This window comes from Rhinolophus sinicus, linkage group LG05, assembly GCF_036562045.2.
Source record: "Rhinolophus sinicus isolate RSC01 linkage group LG05, ASM3656204v1, whole genome shotgun sequence".
Taxonomy (NCBI): domain Eukaryota; kingdom Metazoa; phylum Chordata; class Mammalia; order Chiroptera; family Rhinolophidae; genus Rhinolophus; species Rhinolophus sinicus.
In genome coordinates this window covers 65,553,929-65,571,999 of record NC_133755.1, presented here as the reverse complement: position 1 = coordinate 65,571,999, position 18,071 = coordinate 65,553,929, and the positions used below count along the sequence as shown (strand labels likewise).

At 49.4% G+C, this 18,071-nt stretch overlaps 1 protein-coding gene and 1 long non-coding RNA gene across 3 annotated transcripts in view; one reads left to right on the top strand and one right to left on the bottom strand.

Annotated features, from left to right (window-relative positions):
• The window catches only part of CNGA3 (cyclic nucleotide gated channel subunit alpha 3), a 33,662-nt gene extending 31,088 nt beyond the window's left edge, over positions 1-2,574 (bottom strand). The window contains exon 1 of the mRNA XM_074333916.1: positions 2,561-2,574. Coding sequence (XP_074190017.1) covers positions 2,561-2,574 — 14 coding nt within the window. The remainder of the gene's footprint in view (positions 1-2,560) is intronic.
• Positions 2,575-5,332: 2,758 nt separating this feature from the next.
• Positions 5,333-9,301, top strand: LOC141571846 (uncharacterized). Of its 2 annotated transcripts, XR_012496904.1 has the most exons (4): positions 5,337-5,890; positions 7,390-7,593; positions 7,803-7,973; positions 8,942-9,301. It is a non-coding gene; the product is annotated as an uncharacterized LOC141571846 (long non-coding RNA). The 2 variants fall into 2 exon arrangements; XR_012496903.1 differs by having other exon boundaries at positions 5,333-5,890; positions 7,390-7,973.
• Positions 9,302-18,071: the final 8,770 nt, after the last annotated feature.

Genomic DNA, 18,071 nt, shown 5'->3' with positions numbered 1-18,071 from the left:
GAAGGAATTCACTCCAATTACTTCATTTACTCCTCAATGAGGCAGGCATTATGACTATCACTTGCAATTTGCATATGGAGAAACTGGGACTCAGAATGGTTAAACAACTTGTTCAAGTGACACAGTGGCAGAACTGGGAAAGAAAAGTCTGTTGGAGTTTAACCCCTACACAGCATTATTAGAATATAAGGTGGAACATGTTGAGTCTTGCAAAAGAGGACAAGAGAGGCCTTCTTGGGTTCTGCTCCCACCTTTATCCAGGCCTTAGCCTTCCCTGGGATTGTCAAAACAATTCCCTTTGCTCATCTCCCATCTTCAGTCTCGCCTCTGCTATCCATCCAAGGCCTGGCACTTAGGAGTGCTTGGTGAGTAAGGAATGAATAAACGAATAAATCTTCTTCACTGACACCAGGTCCTTTCTGAAAGGTAGTTTTAATCACATCACTCAGAAACTTTCAGAAGTTGCCTATTTTCTCCAGTTTACAGTCTTAATCTGACATTCAAGACTTTCTGTAATTAAGACCATATCAGTCTACACGGGGTGTTCCACTTAAACCAAATTACTCACCCTTTCCTTAAGTGTGTCATGAAATTCCTCATCCCAACTATTGGCACAGACTACTCACCAAAATTCACCCTGTGCTTCCGTATTTTTCAGTTTCCTTTCCAAGCCAGGTGAGACCATGTGACAGGCTCTGGTCAGCGGATTCCTCCCATGATGCAGGGTTCCCAAAGCCTCATGGCAACAGAGGGTCATTGGCACAGATTCAACGCCAACAGGAATCCCCATCTTGGGTTGTGGTGGAGGAGACTTGATTGAGTGCAAACCGCTCAATTCTGAAACAGCACAGCTATGGCTATGGACAAAATGGATGTGAGGCAGCCCTGTGAAGACAGGACTGCTTTGCTCCTGAAAGGTAGCTTCCTGTTAAAGTTACAGCCAGGGAAACAGTCTCCAAGGGACTTGGAAAGTGTGCTCCAGAGTCAGAAAGGAGCTGGCTTAAATAGAGAAAAGTTCCCGTCCCTGGTTCCTGATTGGTCCTTCCTCATGCAAATGAGGACACCAAATCCTCAGTTTGATTGGTCCAAAAAGCACTGTCCTGATTAGTTGGCATGGAGCCACTCTGATTGGTCTGTGAAAATGCTAATAAGGATATAGCTGCACAGTTCCAATTCCACAGGAGTGTTCCAGTCCTATTGGTTGAAATAGAATTCCAGGAACTCCTTTATACTAGCTCAGCCAGTAGAAACACGGTTTACGCAGCTCAGTTGCAGGAGTTAGGTGGTCTAGTGCAGGCTTCTCCCTAAAGTGCAGCTCCAGTGGGAGGCCCCTGTTTAGAAATGGCTGCTAGGTGGGATTTTTTTTGTTGTTGTTTTTATTTTCCCAATTAGCCACTAGGAATCCTTTGGGTAGGTATTTTCTTTCTCTGGCTGAACACTTGTAATGGTACATAAACGATGGGCAAAGCCACTGAGATATTCTGAGTCTGTACATCACTACAGCAGGTTATCTGCTCCTGACTAATCCATGTCTTTGCTCTGTTAGTGAAGCAGGTTAGTCAGCATGACTTCAGTCAGGAATTCCCTGGTGTAATGAACAAGTACAGTCATATCTTTAAGGCCGTAGCCCTGAGACACATCATTAGCACAGGACAGCTGGTTTGTTTCAAAAAGTCCTGTGCAAAAATTCCTGGTTTGTTTCAAAAAGCCTTCTCCAAGGCCTCCTCAAGGCTGAGAATTTGACAAGAAAATGTACCAGTACGCTCAGCTTTTCTCCTTAGATACACAATGAAAAGTATAAAACAGAAGTCTTTTGCTTTAGCTGTGGGCATCCCAGTTTCAGGTACCGCCTCCTGCTTGGGAGCTGTAATTCTTTGCTTTAATAAACTATCCTCTTCTGCAACCTCTGGCCTCTCCAGTCTGTGCTTCCACTCTTGGGTTTCATGAGCCTACCATCGGTGCACACATAACTACAATCTACATATCACTAGTCCCTCTGCCTAGGAAGACATTTCCCCTCTTGCTCACCAGTTGAAATTCCTTTCATCCTTCAAGTTTCAACTCTGATATGACCTCCCTGAGCAGGAGCCAGTCTCTCCCACTTCTCCCCACTCCCAAGCACTGTTATCACCTCTGTTTCAGCCTGGAGCACAGCCCAACTGGCCCGTGGGGTAAGGGCTTGTCTCCCATACTACACCACCATAATCAGAGGGCAATGACTCTTTCTAATTCTGTTTCTCCCACCAGATTTAACCCTGTAATTTGTAGTCAGTGTGCAGCTGACATGAATTAGGTCAGAAGGAAATCCATTTCCCCCCAGCTCTCAGTTTATGCAGTTGAGGAATAAAGAAAAAAACTTGATGCATTTTAACCGGGAGACTCTGGTGGTTGGCAGAGGTTAGAGAGGGTTTCAGGTGAGTGGCACCTAGGGGATTGGAGGGGAGGGACTGAGTTCGCAGACCCCAGTCGGCCATCCCTTCTTTAGTCCCACAGGAAACCCGCAGCCCAGGCTCTATCTGAGGGGGCTAACGAAGAGCCTCTGCAGGTTCCAACTGTTTACCTCCTGGGTACCATGGCGACGGGAGAGTGGTCGCTATGGCAACCTCATTAATAACCAGAGGCAGGACGCTGGCAAAGAGTAAATGAGAAGAGAAGGCATAAAAGCAGCGCATCAAAGGCAAAGGGCACTCGCAGTCCTCACAAAGTCCCAGCTAAAGTGACAGATCTTGTATTGACCAGTCAGTCACCCAGAGCCGCCTTTCACCCTTCCCCTCACCGGCCCCTTCCCGGCATCCAGCGCCTGACAGGGACCCCATTTCTGGCTGAACGGAGACTGAAGAGAGACGTGTGCTTGGGCATTCACATGAGGGAGAGTGAGCGTCTTCCCCGCCCCCACCCCTGCCCAAGGAGTCCCCACCAGCTCAGTGAAACCTCCGCTGGGTTCCCCGACCTGGCAGAACGGTCAAGAACGGGGGACTTGGGCTTAGAGACCTGGTTTGGAGGATGGCGGCTATAGTGGTCACCTCCCTTCTCTTTCAGCCCAGCTTTCCACTGCCCCTTCCAATGGTTTCTCATTTAGGGAGTGTGTTCCCATGTCCAGGCAACGGCTCGTTTTTATGAATGAAGGTGTGTGTAGTGGGGTGGGGATGGGGTAGAAAGCCGGCGGATGGTCCATAGAGAAAGTTAGGAATCTGGGCTGACCACTCCAGGGCGGAGCCCGAACTCAGATAGGTGGGGGCACTCCCCACGGGTTTGGGATGAGAGGGACCGCACCCCGCTGCCCAGCTTTGCCCTCTGGAAGATTTGATGAGGGGCGTCCACGGTCTGGCTCTGGTTTCCGCGCCACAGTTTGCACTGGCTGAGGAGCCCCCTCAGAGGGTCCTGAGCAAGCGAACTGAGAGGGTCCGAGGCCCCCAGGCCACTGCCACAGAGGCCCGGCCTAGAGCTCTGGGTCCGCTCTGCTCTCGCCCTGTCCATCCTCAGCCACTTGCCATGACTAGCTGGAGATACCTGCTTCAGACTGACAGTTTAAAGTCTCAACAGCAGCATAAAATAAAATATGGCAGCTGTGAATAGGGGAATTGAAAGGGGAAAAAAAATGAAACTACACTTTTCCCTTGAGTCACACAGCCCAGCCTCAGCCTGGGATGGCGACCGCGAGGGTCGGCAGGTCCCGTCCGCGGGTAGTGGGGATGGAGGCTGAGCTGGGAGAAAAGCCGGAGGACAGGGAATTCATAGGATCATCGGATTAAACGACTGCAGAGGATCAGAGGGCCCGCGCCCCTGCTCCTCGCTCCTGAGCACTAAACCAAGACTGCAGATTATGATTTTACCATTTAAAAAAGTGACTGCTAACTCTCCAAAAGACTTTTAAATCCTTGCCTCCTCCTGAGCCCGCCTTTGGATCCCAAAGGCTGAGTAGGGCCCGGTGGAGGCAGTCCCCGCTCCCCATCCATTGGTCACCTGGGCTCTTGCTCCCTCCGACTCTCCAACAAACCTCCCTACCAGCGGCGCGGACTCGGGGAGACTCCTCGCGGGTCCTAGAACCAGAGCGGGGGAGTCAGGCTGCCGCGGAGCCCCTTCCAGGACGCGCAGCCTCTGGGTGTAGGGTGTCTTGGAGGCATGGTCCCGGTGGCGGTGTCGCACCTGGACCCCGTCCTGTCATCAGTGGGAGTCCGCCACTCTCCTGCCTCCTGCCCCGACGGCTCAGCCGGTCTCGGCCCAGAGCGGCGGCGGGACGTGAGTACAAGGGAGTGGGAACGACTTATGGGGCACAGCGGACCCCTTGTCCTGTGACTGCGGCTGGAAGGGTGTGTGCGTGAGGGTGTTGGGAGCAGCGACCGGAGCTGGTCCTTGCTTTCTGCCCCATTCTCTTCCAACGAGACTTGGCCCGTTTCAGCACCGGGGACTGTGGACAGCGCCTCGCCCACCCGCGCGCCGCATCCCGCTCCCCGGCGCGGACTTTAACCCACCTCCTGGTGGAGTCTGCGTCCCCCGCTCACCTCCTAGCGCCCTAGCACTCTCAGCTCAAGAGCCCCTAAAATCCTTACCCACCAAAGTTCGAGTTCCCGCGGCGCACCTTCGTCTGGCCCAGCGTGATTTCCTCGCTCCGTCCAGCTCTGGGCAAGCAGCTCCTCCCCCGCGCTCCGGCCCCAGGACCCTTCTCTGCGAACAGACAGCGGAAAGAGCCGGTTGCCGCCCTCTCTCTGGAAACGTCAGGTGAGGCTCTGGAGCCTCAGAGGCGGTCCCGGAAGAGGCAGGAGCCACTTGGTCGTGTCACCATCCCCTCCTAGGGAAGACAAGGCGAGCCAGGAGCAAGAAAGCATGAAAGTCCGTCTGTCAACTCTGGACTCTCTCCTAACCCCAAGCGCCCACCTTGGACTCTTGTCTTGGGATGTTTTACCAGCAGTGTCATCTACCCCGGATGAGGACCTAGCACAGATCTGGGAGTTTGGAGTTTAAAGATGGGAATATGTATCCCCTTAAACTTGTTTACAATCTTAGGGAGGATTTAGACCCAAATCTCTCTTAGAGATTGCAGGGAACATGTTGTGGAAAATTTGCCTTCATTGGCTGATGTTAACTTTTGTCTTTTAGCTTTTGTCTGCTACTGCATGTGAAGCGATGGTTAGTTTAGGGTTAAAAGAATTCTTGATCAGGAGTTGAGAGAATTCCACCTTTGGTCTCATTCTCCTGAGTAGGGGAGATAGGGATGACGTTGCTTTTCTATGAGGTTGCTTTCTGTCTGTTTCACCCACATCAACAGATGAAGTGAAGAAGTAGCTAAGTTATATCAGGACGACGTGACAGGCATGTTGCCAGGCCTTGTTGCTTATCTGGATGAATTGGCTCTTCGGCCGGATGGGCAGCATTCATATCAGTAACTGCCAGACCCTCCTTGAACTGGCCATTCCCGGAGGGGGAGGCAGGCACAAGAAACTTGGCTTTAAGGTACATCTGAAAAAATATGTAAGACAGACCTCAGTTGGCAGTGTAATCTCGTAATTTTGTCATTTGTCATTGGTGAGTCTTCATCATTCTAACTTTGTGAAGACTTCCAGCAACATGCAGCTTACAACACCAGGGGATGTCCTGACTCCCAGCCGTGAACCTGGTGAGGTCTGGCTGGTTCCTGGCCTCTCCAGTGCTGTTCCCCACAGTTAGCCTTCTTGAGAACTTGTTAGCATCTTGAAAACTTATATGAGCTTGCAGCTTACAGCATCAGAAGAAGTCTTGACTTCTAGCAACAACAACAACAACAGCAACACCAACAACAGCAGCATCTTGGGAACTAACAAGCAGTGGTGTGGGAGACGCCTGAGTTTCTCAGCTACAGACATGGCAAGGTTTTGATTCCTGACTGTTCCAGTGTTGTTTATCGTACAGTTTGGTGAGCTTTTGGCATCTACTGTGATAGTTACTATCCTATAGAGTTTATTACTGCTTTTGGATACTCCTTATTAATGTTATTTGTGTATTTAGCCAAGTGATTTTTGATCAATAGTAAACATATGTTGAGGGCTCTTAAACTTATATGTATATATACTCCTTTGACATAAAATTGTTATTAGTGTATATAGTTTAGTCTTAACTGCCTTTACTTTCTGGCATTAGCATATTCTATTAATTGCCTTTGTCTTTTGCTATTACATATTGCTAAATAACTTGATTAGATATTGCTAAATAAATCAATTAGCCCCTCTCTAGCATGTGCTCCTCCCCTTTCTTTTCTCTGCTTGTCATTACAGGGATATTGTGTGTTCTTGCAGTGTTTTTGTTTCCTTCTATCACACAGACAACAACGGATTTTCTGAACTAAAAATCAAAACCCACCAATCCAGCTAGTATTCATTGCTGTCTATGGAAGCCAAAGGAACTTAAACTCTTTTTGGAGAAAATAACTTTATTGGATAAAGCCTCCCATTTCCCCAAGCTCACTTTCCCCACAGAAGGTATATGTCTAAGGTCACTCATGTCTATCCAGGATGAAGACCTAATCTCACCTCCCCCTCATTCTGGTTCTGGATGGCAGGAACAGGTCCCAGGAGGAACCAGCCTTCTTGTCTGGGACAAGGTCTGGAGACCTCTTGGGTTCCGGGTTCCCATGACTGACTAACACCCTTATGGGAAGAAACTCTGCAGGAGCAGATCCCACAGCAGCCTGAAAACCAGAGGCTTCTCTGAGGACTTGGAGCACGTGGCATTTCCTGAGCATACCTATCAAATTGTCTATTCATGGAGCAGATTGTCTTTAGAAGGCTTTTCAAGTTCATGCAACGCTTGAAAAGAGAGAGAAGAGTATGCTAGTCACTAGAAAAATAAAGAATTAGAACACACACACACACACATACACACACACACACACACACACACACACTCAAAGAAGGGAAGCAAAACCCAGAAAAATCTTCCCCAAAGTCAAGTCAGGCTTAATCAACAAAACAAAGTTGAAGCCATAGCACCAAAATTCGAGAGGAGAGTTCTTGCTGTATCCTTTGGGTTTCTGGAAGAAAGCTGAAGTGAATTTAAGACAAGAGAAAACATAACTCCTGAGTCATGCCTCATTGAGACCCTCAGTATCCTTAATCCAGGGAACCTCCAACATACATCAGTTTACGGTGTGCGTTTGTTTTTTTTTGTTTGTTTGTTTTTTTAGCCATCATTGTCCGGAAATGCTTTATTTCCTCTAATCCCTGTAATTTATGATACAGATTAAAACTATTTCCTGTTGGCTTGTCCTTGGGGAAGACTGGAAGCAGATGGTTATTTTTCTGTTGTCCAGAAACATTTCAGAACTTACTTTGGAGAAAGTAGTAGTTATTATGAGACAAGTTTAAGACATAATCCTAAAGATGAAAAATCCCTTTCGGCTTTGTTTTTGAAATGTAGACCATTTCTAAGATCAGAGGGAAGAAACGAGACCTTACAAAATGAACCATAAAAAGGAGACATACACTGAGTCTGATGATGATTTAGAGCACCCAGTACGGAACCGGGCACGGCAGTGGCCCTTAGGAAATTATGTGTGGCAGCCATCCTCACTGAAGAACTTTTGGTCCCTGAAAGGTGGAAACAGATGAACTGAGACTGGAGGTGAGCAGCAAGAGCCCGGAGGGGATACATCTATGAATTTGTCTGCAATAGTCTCCCCTCAGCAAGACCCTGGGCTGCCAGGATGGAGGATCCAGATTCAGCTAAAGACTCACTGAGTGGGGTTGCTCTGGGGACCTGTCCTGTTGCTCCAGCTTCATCTGAGGTACAACCAGGTGTGGAAGCAACAGCAATCTTTTGTCATGATACAGGACACAATCAGCACCAGGCAACACCAGACGAGTTAGTGGGGTGTCCTAACAGGTCCACAGCAGCAAGAGACCAGGAGAGGGATTCCCAGAAAGCTGAAGCCTGTGTCAGAACTGGGAGACCCCAGTGAGAAGGGAGCTGTGGAGAAGGCAACGCTTCCTCCCTCTGAAGAGGTAGGTGAAACTGGGAGGTGGGGGTAGGACTGCGTCAATCCCAGGTTGCTTCAGTCCTTAGACAGGATTCCCTAAGGAAATGAGGAGGGGTCTGTAGGGAAAAGAGTGACATCCAACCATCAGGAGAGTAAGGCTAGACACAGGGAATCTGCTGAATCCAGTGCTACCCACCTATGGTTTCAGCGTCAGAGAAATAAAGGATAAATGCTTGCCATGCCCAGAGGGATGGAGCTCAAGTATGAGCACACACAGGTAGGTGTGGCTTAGGGGACTCCCCAGTGATATGCGGTTTTGTTTTTAAAATTTAGAAAATGGGATTATGGTCTACATAGTCTTCTGGGATTGGCTTTTTTATTTTTCAATCAATATTAAGATTCAGTGGAGTAGTTGGTTGTAGCTATAGCTCTTTCCGTTTCACTGTGTAAACATATAATTTGATATTCTTGGTCCATATTATACTTTTTGATTTAAAAAATTGAGAACTACATTTTTTGCTATTCTAATTATGTAAGATTTGCCTAGTTCAAATGAATTTCAGATGTACTGGGGCCCAATATTTATAGGTTAGGGTTAAAAGGCACATAAATTGTGCCACAGGCAGGCAACAAGACAGCCCCTTCTGCTGGAGACCATATGGTGTGCAGTGTGTTAAAGAATACATAATCTGATAAGGAGATAAGCCGGACTAGCAGCTGATAAGCAGAAATGCAAACAGATAAGCCTAGTTATTAGTAAAGGGGAGGATGTGGGCCTGCTCCTGAAAATGGTCTAGACTCTTGGCAAATAATACAGTAATTTGTATGAATGGCTTTGTGAAACAAAATGTTTATGTGGAGGTAGGAGAGGTTCACATGAGTAGCAATGATGCATCAATTTCCCCAGCAAAGTCATCTGGGGGAGAAAGCCCTAAGATGGGAGAAGCAGTTGTTTTCAGTTTTTAAGGCCCATTTTACTTGCTTCCTTCTCAGGCAATGAAGATGATAGCATCTGTTTCCCTCATCTACCTGGCAGTTGGAAGAATAGAAGGAAAAATTAAATTAATGAGGTGTGAAGAGTTATAAATTCTATCCAAATATCATTAAGAGCCTGAGGAGGGCTGTGGTGCCATGGGATCTAATCTCCATTGTCCCCTGGAAGTCCCCAGTTCAGGTCAGCCTTGCAGACAGTTGACAGGTAGGGGATGTCTAAGGCTGATATTAGGTCAGCCTTTCCACACTCCATCTAAATCTCCTCTATCTGACCTTCAATGCCTGAAAGTCCACCCTCCCTCCATTTTCAATCTTTGATGCCATTTAAAATGCAGAGAACTCCAGATAATAAAGAACTAGATGAAAAGTCTGTTAAAAAAAGACCAGAAGACCATTTGATGATCATGGAAGACCGTTGAAAGTGGGGTGGTGTGGATGCCATGGCAGGCAGACGGGTGGTATCAGAGGGGACAAGGGCCCAGGTGACAGCCACTGAACACTGAGGACAAACTTGCTCCCTATCAAAAGTGAGCCTGGTCTTGGTCCAGGAAAATCACCTGAGTTTTCCTCTAAGCCTAAAGCCTTCATTTTTTTTAACCCACAAAAGACAATCACCTTGGCTAATTGATAAAGCTGGCCAATGTGTACAGGACACATTGAATTATAATAAGGTGAATGTCATCAAAGGTGCTGCTTAATGATGTGACATGTCCTGGGGCTCCGTGGTGCTCAGGTCAACATTTTCTTCAAGGCCTTGGGTAAACATTTGGAGTCTCCAGTATATTTTAATGTGAATAGAATGTACAGTTAACATGTACTCAAGAGATATGGCAAATAGGAGGTATAAATCCTTCAAAAAAAAATGTTGCCCTGTTGCCCCGGGGACCCCGCCCTCTTGGCCGGGCTGCCGCGGGGCCCGCCCCCGACCAATGGAGTCAGTTTCCCCCTCACGAATCCTCCTCCCCACCACTCCTACCCCAGTCGCTTGACCCGACAGACGCCAGGGCCCCGATCCCGCCAGAGGGGTTCATGGCCGCACCCCTAACTCTGCCCTGTAAACGCCAAGGCCCAGTCCCCCCGATCAACCCTGCGGCCGTGGGGGTTCAGGGCTTCAAACATGTCACGGCTAGGCGGTCGCGGGGCCCCGCCCCTGGGTCAACCTGGTGGCCGCCAGGGCCTCGGGCCCTGCCCGGGAAGCCCAGGACCCCGCCCCCAGCTCATCCTGGCCCCGCCCTCTGCCAGGGGGCCCCAGGATGCCACCGTCGTTTTCAACTCTGCTACCTCGGGGGTCTTGCCCCGGCCGTGGGGGGTCAGAGCCCCACCCCTTGGCTTGATCCAGCGTGTCAGGGCTCTGTCCCCAGCCAAGGGTGCCCGCGGCCCCGCCCCCTGCTCAAGCAGGCTGAGGGCCGGAAACTCGCCCCCTGAGGGGGGTGGGGTGATGGGGTGGGCCAGGGCGCCACACCCAAATTCGCGGGACAACGGCAGGGACCCGGACCCATGAGGGGGTGGGGGAGCCTGGGGCCCCATCCCTTGGCTTTGCCCGACAACCGCTGGGCTCCGTCCCCACCGGGGGACCCAGGTCCTCTCCACCTTGGCCAGGCGATGGAGGGTGCCCCGCCCACCGCCGTGGGTCCCGAAACCCGGCCCCTGGGTTCAACTTGACGGTTTCAGGAGCGGTGCCCCCCACCGATGGGGAAGAGGCCAAGCTCCTCAATTTGTTCCGGCCGCCGTCAGAGCCCCGCCCCTTGCCTGGTGGTCCCGGGGATCGCCGTCACTGCGGTTGGACCAGATTGACCCGGTATCAACGCCCATCACCAGAAGGGTCTGATCCAGTGGCGGTCAGGGTCCTGCCCACTGCCCGCCTCCCCCGAGCTTTACTCCCCTTCAGGTTGTCGCCAGTGACCCGCTCCAACTTAGGGGGGTCGATTCAGAGTCCCACTCTCCATCTTGATTTGGTGACCACCAGGGCCCCCCGCCCACCCGCTCCTCCAGCAGTTGGGTTGCTTTGGCCCCACCCCCTGCGGGGGTGGTGGTGCCCAGGGCCTTGCCCCCAGTCTTTTTTTTTTTTTTTTTAAAGGATTTTGACTGAGCTTTTTTTTTTTTAAGATTTTTTTTTTTTTAATTGGGGAAGGGGAACAGGACTTTATTGGGGAACAGTGTGTACTTCCAGGCCTTTTTTTCAAGTTGTTGTCCTTTCAGTCTTAGTTGTGGAGGGCGCAGCTCAGCTCCAGGTCCAGTTGCCATTGCTAGTTGCAGGGGGTGCTGCCCACCATCCCTTGTGGGACTCAAGGAATTGAACTAGCAACCTTGTGGTTAAGAGCCCACTGGCCCATGTGGGAATCGAACCGGCAGCCTTCGGAGTTAGGAGCATGGAGCTCTAACCGCCTGAGCCACCGGGCCGGCTGCCTTGCCCCCAGTTTTGGCCCAGGGGCCATTGGCCGACTTCTGCCAGGGGTACAGGTGTAAGGTTGAAACGTAAGAAATCAATAACTTAGCCTATAGCTTGATTCGCCTCATAGTTTGCTATTCAGTGATTTTCTGTTTCTCTCACTGCCCAATTTACATAGTCCGGCTTTCCCAAGGCTACATGCATACCTTGTTAATTTAACTAATCAGCAGAACACTACCTTGCAAGACACTGAGTAAGCCCTCAGGAATCTGGCAACCAGGCTGCAATTCTTGACTGTGATTGTCTGTCAGATGACATATGAATCACCATAAGACCAGGTTCCACAGGCATTAACCAAGACTCCGGCCAAAGGATAGCCTCCAATAGTCGAGGTAGAGCAGTTTCTCACGAGAGGGTCACACAGGTTTGTAAGCGATAGGGTTAGGCAAGGCGAACAGTCTTGTGAAAGAAGGATGAGAGAGAGAGAGGCCGGTGTTCAGTGAGAGTCCCTCTGGTGCTGGGGCGCGTAGCATTGGGCATCAGGCCAGGCTGGTGAGCCAATCAGGGGGCAAGGATTTAAGCATTCTGTCTGGGACCAGCGCAGATGCAGCTGTTAGCTGTCAGTTGAGGCCTGGGCGATGAGCCATCGAAGAAAGCTCAGATTTTATGCTCAAGACTGGGAGTGGTGCACCCATCTGCAGTTCGATAAAGCCATCCTGTGTGGTCACACAGCAGCCTAGCCGTTTGTCCCCTCCAATCTTTCCTTAGGAAAGGAAAGACTTTGTGGGACTGTCCCTCTTTGGGGTTGAGTTCATTTATCCTAAGTCTCTCTATTTGGTCCCTGTAAGCAGGGTCTGCAGTCAAAGACGAGTAATGATTCCTCATGGGAGGAACGACTTAAGCCAGACGGGACCCCATTGGGACCCCCATGAGTTAACATAATAAAAGTCAGGAGGTAGCCATACCCCTCCTCCTCACCATTATGGGAAGCTGCTGATGCATGCCCCAGTTGTCCTGCACCCTGCTATGCAAAGGACTTCTTAGAGCGATAAGATATCGCTCTTCCTGCTTAGCTCATGGGATGGTTTTACCTTGTGAGACTTGCTCCCCCAGGGGGTTGAACACACCCACCTTAGTCGCCTGGGGACAATGAGCATCGGTTGCTTTGGGACAGATATCTGGGAATTGGAAGAATTTTTATGGTGTGTGAGAATTTCGAGGACCCTGCCTTTCATCTTGTGATGCTTATTGTAAGAAATCAATAAAAACCCACGATGACCCGACCCGATTCGGGGCTCCAGTCCCTTGAGGCTGCGAGTCCCTCGGTCCTCTGTGATTTAACTGTATTTGAGTCTCTGTCTCTTTATGATAGTTTAACCCTCGCTGCCTCCCTCGCCTTCCCACGGCTAGTGTTGTGCAGGTCACAACAATCCTGATAATCACACTCCACCCTACGTTTCGAGTTACCTGGTTAGGGCATTCGCTGGGTACGCCTTTCATGTGATGCGCTGGCATGACTGTCACTGTATGACTGGCATAGCTATCAGAATTATTAGGGTCCATCTTGTGCTCATAATTAATGCTCTATATACCAGGTCACACTTCTAACACCCAAGGACATCGTGGGTGCCCTGACCAGGGCCTCCATGGACTCCCACGCTCTGCCCTGTCCACAGATGCAGACCCAGTTGCAGTGCAGACAAACACATGTCCTGATTCACCGCTGCCCCTGCAGCCACCTCAGGGACGTTCTCATGTCCTTGAAGGGCAATGGGTGGGTCTTTGCTGCCTGAGCTCCAGGCCACAAGTTATGTCTAAGACATGTCCTTCCAGATGGGTGTCAGGGTGACTGCAACTTCTGGGCAGCCATAGGTAATAAAAAAAATATCTTGGTAAAATACATGTAACATAAAACCGACCATCTTAATCAGTTTTCAGTCTACAGCTCACTGGTACGAAGTGCATTCATATTGCCCTGCAACCGTCCACACCATCCATCTCCGACACGCTTTTCATCTCGGAAAACCCCCTCTCCTCCCATCCTCTGGCAGCCACCATTCTACTTTCCATCTCATGAATATGACAGTAGGGATGTCATGGAAGTGGGACCTTCCGTAATTGTCCTTTTGTGATGGGTTCATTTCTCTTAGCACAGCGTCCTCAAGGTTTATGCATTGGTTGTAGCACGTGTCAGAATTTCCTTCCTTTTGAAGTCTGATAACATTCTGGCAGCAATTTGGGGAGGGTGAAGTGGCTGACAGCTCCCTCCCCACCACCTTCTTTGCACCTTCCTTAGAAATTGAGGCTTATTCGTCAAGGTGGCAGAACCCAGCACACAGGCCATCATCTTGACCTCGAAATCGATAATAGACCTGCCACTGTGCCTGGGAGATGACGTCCTCGTCTGGTCCCACAGACAGTCCTGCAGCTCCCACTCAGCAGCCAGGTTCACTATTTTCGATATTATGCACATGTATAATTTGGAACAATAAAAGTTGAATTCCCAGAGTCAAAAGGAGTCATTCACATACCTCAGCCCAGGCCTCCCACACAGCAGGAGCAGCTGGTGATATGGACCCTGAACGTCTCCTCCTGGCCCCGGCCTGTTTCATCTGAGCCTCCAGGGCTGTGTCTGCTCCTCTTCTTGGCTTCCAGGCCCTGGGCCAGCAGGTTCTGTTCACAGCTCAATGCTCCTGCCTTCCCCTGGAGAAGGCTCAGCTGAGCCTGACAACCATCTTCACCCCCCCCAGGGAGTCCCCTCTCTCTCCAGAAGTCCCCAGGAACCTGAGACATTCTGGCCTCAAACCATGAAAAGGCCTGCATGGATCTAGGGTCTGAACCAGCTCTTCACATCGGGGATGTGAGGCCAGTTCAAACAGGACATTTGCAAAAGCCCTCACCAGTGTCACTCATTCATCTATTCATCGTGTGTTATAGAGTGTTTCCTGCAAATGGTCAGGAGCAATTTTCCGAACTGAGGCACTAACAGACAGTGTAAGGAGAAATTTTAAATTTATTTACAGCCCTTGTGATATGCCAGGTGTTCTCACCAGTTTTCAAACATCAATTCTTTAAGACTCTCCATAACCTCTGAGAGGGTATGTTTATTATTCTTATATTATATTATTGCCAAGTGACATATGGGGAAACTGAGGCACAAACAACTTTGCTTCCAAGCCTCACACCTATTAAGAACAAGTACTGACATCTCACGATCCCTGTGGACCAGACATCTGGGCCTGGTTTAGCCGGGTGCCTCTGCCTCAAGGTCTCTGTGAACCAGAGGCTGTGCTTCAACTGTGGCAGATTCGCTCCCAAGGACAGTCGCCTAGTTTTTGTCAGCAAGCAGTTTGGACTGACAGCCTGAATTCCTGCCTGTTGGCCTCGACACTCCCTCGGTTCTCTGCTTTGGGGCCTCTACCCAGGGCAGCTCAAAACATTGGAGCTGGCTCTCCCTGTTCCAGAGATATGAAAAAGAGACATGTAAATTCAATTGCAATATGTGGGTCTTAAAATGTTCAGTCAACAACCAAGCCCTAGAAAGAGTATTTTGTTACAAAAATGTGGCAAATGTGAAAACTGTCTATGTGAAGACATTATTCACTGTTATTTGTGTAATGATAGTATTGTTCTACTTTTTTAAAAGTGTCTTTGTCTTTTCAAAATACATTCAGGGTTATTTATAAAGGAAATGATATGATTGCTGGGCTTTATTTCAAAATAATGTAGGAGAATTAGGAGGATAGTAAATGTGACTAAAATGGAAACAAGATTGTCAACAAGTTGTCAATTATTGAAGATAGATAATGTATATACATGACTGGGTGAGCACATGTTTGAGAGACAAAAAGAGAGTGAACGAGAGAAAGAGAGAGAGAGACAGAGAGAGAGAGAGAGAGAGAGAGAGAGAGAGAGAGAGAGAGAGAGGATGTGGCCATCTCTTCGGCCATGGTATCACAGTGGAGGAGAGGCCCAAAGTAAATAAAACCATGATTTTTGGGCCATTCTTAAAGGACTTAATTCAATGAAAATGTCATCAAAGGCTACACAAAGTGGTAGGAGTGAGATGAAAGGGACTCAACAAGCATAGGGGCATTTTCAAAAGTGTAATGAACTGCGGCAAATCATACTTTCAATTTCACCAGAACTACATTTAATTTTCATAATAAAGACAGAAGGGTACTGTAAACAGGGGTTTTGGTTTTCTTTAATTGCATGTACAGAGGATTGATAAAGGGCATCTTCACACACACCACCTACAGCTCACATCACACTTCGTGGTCACAGACTGAATACTGTTGCCCTCAGACCAGGTCCAGGCCAGAACGGGCATGCTCACCCCCTCTTCACAGGGCACTGGAGTATCAACCCTGCACAACGAGCACGGAAAGAAAGCAAGAAAAGGTGGACTTTTGGAAAAGAAGACATAGAACTGTCTTTCTTCTTAGAAGGCATCATTGTATACATTAAAAATCCAGGAAAAGAATCTACAAGAAACCTCCTAAAACTGAGGTTAGGACAGGCACAAGATTTGAGGTGTTGAGAGGCAATTCTGCGTAGATTTCACACATTTCTGAGCACCTTTTAGGCAGAGGCACTCACAGTTTTTGATCGGGAATATGTTTTCCAAAAGGTTGTGAAGCCGAAACAACTGGTATCAGCAATGGGGATACAGGGCTTTGGGGGGGATTGCAGACACTAGTTCACCTGGTTGAGCCCCAAGCAGCCGCCTCTCTGCTCAGAACAATGGAATCTAAAGCCTTGTTTACTGGTGTGGAGCTACTCTCTCCCTCTGTATCCCTGATACCTCGCTCCCCGTCTACTCTATTCGGTTGCTTTAAAAAGAAAGATTAGGATTTGGGCAAAGGTCTCCCTCTCTGCAAGAAGGATATAAGCCCATATGCATCTAGCTGAATATGCCAGGGAACTTCAAGAGTGAGAGACTCCTCTTACCCTGACTCTCTTAGATAAAGACACCAAGTCACCATCTGGCCTGGTCCCTTGTGAGGACAGAGCACCCACATGCAACGGATGAGTCTGGACAGGATGGATCACGGACGAAATAGCTGCAGTGACCTTGGGGGAGGAGTCCATTCGGTTGATTCAACAGTTGTTTCTACTCACACATCTGAATGTAGTGAGTATGTAGGAACTGATGGGTTCCATGCTTGTGCGTCCCCATCCCATAAGTGCCAGAAGGGATCTTCCCAATAAGAAAGAGCCTCATGTAAACAAGTGCTGGTGGGACAAACTCTTTTGCCTTATGCCACCAGTAGAGGGGGCCAAATGGCTCCCCCATCTCCTGTCCAAAGCATCTACCTCAGCGATGATATGCTGATGGCCGGCAAGTTAGAAGCCTTACTTTCAATGGCCCTCAAGGGGAGATGACACATCCCTTCTAAGAAGGGAGGCTGGTACACCCCAATAAACAGTCAGGGGCCTGAGAAGAGTAGTTTCTGGGAACTATGAATCCAATGAGCAGATTCGCTGTGCTCAGTCCCTCTGGACGCCAGGAAAACTGCTGTCTCTGCCTCCCTGCCCACCAGAATGGACCCCGGAGCCTTACTGGGCTCCCTGAGTCCTGAGGACAGTACGTGCTGCTCTGTCCTTTCTGTTGGCTAACCTCCATGCTGGTATCGTTAGAGTGTGGTGCACACAGCAGACTTCCCCATGCTTGCTCCGCCGGCAGCTCCACATTCCTCACGACGTGGAGCGCAAGTCTCTGTGACTGAGGGCTGTGTTGATGAGAGCCTCTGGGGAAGGACAGCAGCCTTCCCCTGGCAGGGCCCCTGGGGTTCGCTTTCAGCGCCTCCCTGGCATGCTTACCAGGGGCACCCTTTTCAAAAGCACTTACCAACTGGCTACAGTGCTCTTGTGAGAATCAAATGACTGACCTAGGTAGACCTTGTGAATCTCTGGCCTGATATCCCCATTTTTGGGTGGCTCAACTCAGACTCTACAAATGACTTGTCCAATGAAAACAGGCATCTGGGCTTTACAGGAAACAGTGGCAGCATTCCTCTGGGGAACATTCTGCCCCCACTTAGCTGTATGTGCTGCTTCTCTAGCTCACCAGGGCCCTCAGTTCACAGGTCCCCCTCAATCCTGAGCCTGTTCGGGATGAGCTAAAACTCAATGGTTTCCTTGGGACTGCAATAGCTGTTCAATCTGCAGCACGGAAAACAGACATGGTACCTCTGCTCCCAGGAAGGACCGCAAGGCGCTTCTTAGAGCTGCGGTCAGACCCGCCTGGATGAACCCTGCTCGGTGTTTACTGTCTCAAGCTCTTAACAACGGTCTGTCACTTTGGAAATTACAGACTGGCTGATTAAAGACACCCATCTCGGCGGCCGGAAACTGTGGAAACAAATGAGAGCGGATGATTAAACTTTTTGGGGTCTCACGTGGACGCCCACAGAAAAGCTCCATTTTCTGATGGCACTGACTGGAATCAGGCTGCCAGTTGAGGCTGCCACGCCCTGGTGCTAATATTAGCGTGCTGTCTGGGTCCGTCATCACATCAGATGTGACATACACCCACCATCACAGGAAAGGCACAACGTGAAGAGTTCTGTTTCTGCACAGGCTGCCACTGCATCCCAGACTTTCATTCCTGCCCAAGGTGACTTTCATTCCTCGCCTGGCAGGTGACCCCCACTGACGGGTGAGCCCCATTCCTAGGCTATTTATCAGGATGCCTCATCGCTGACGACACTTTTTCAGGTTACAGTGCTGTTGTTT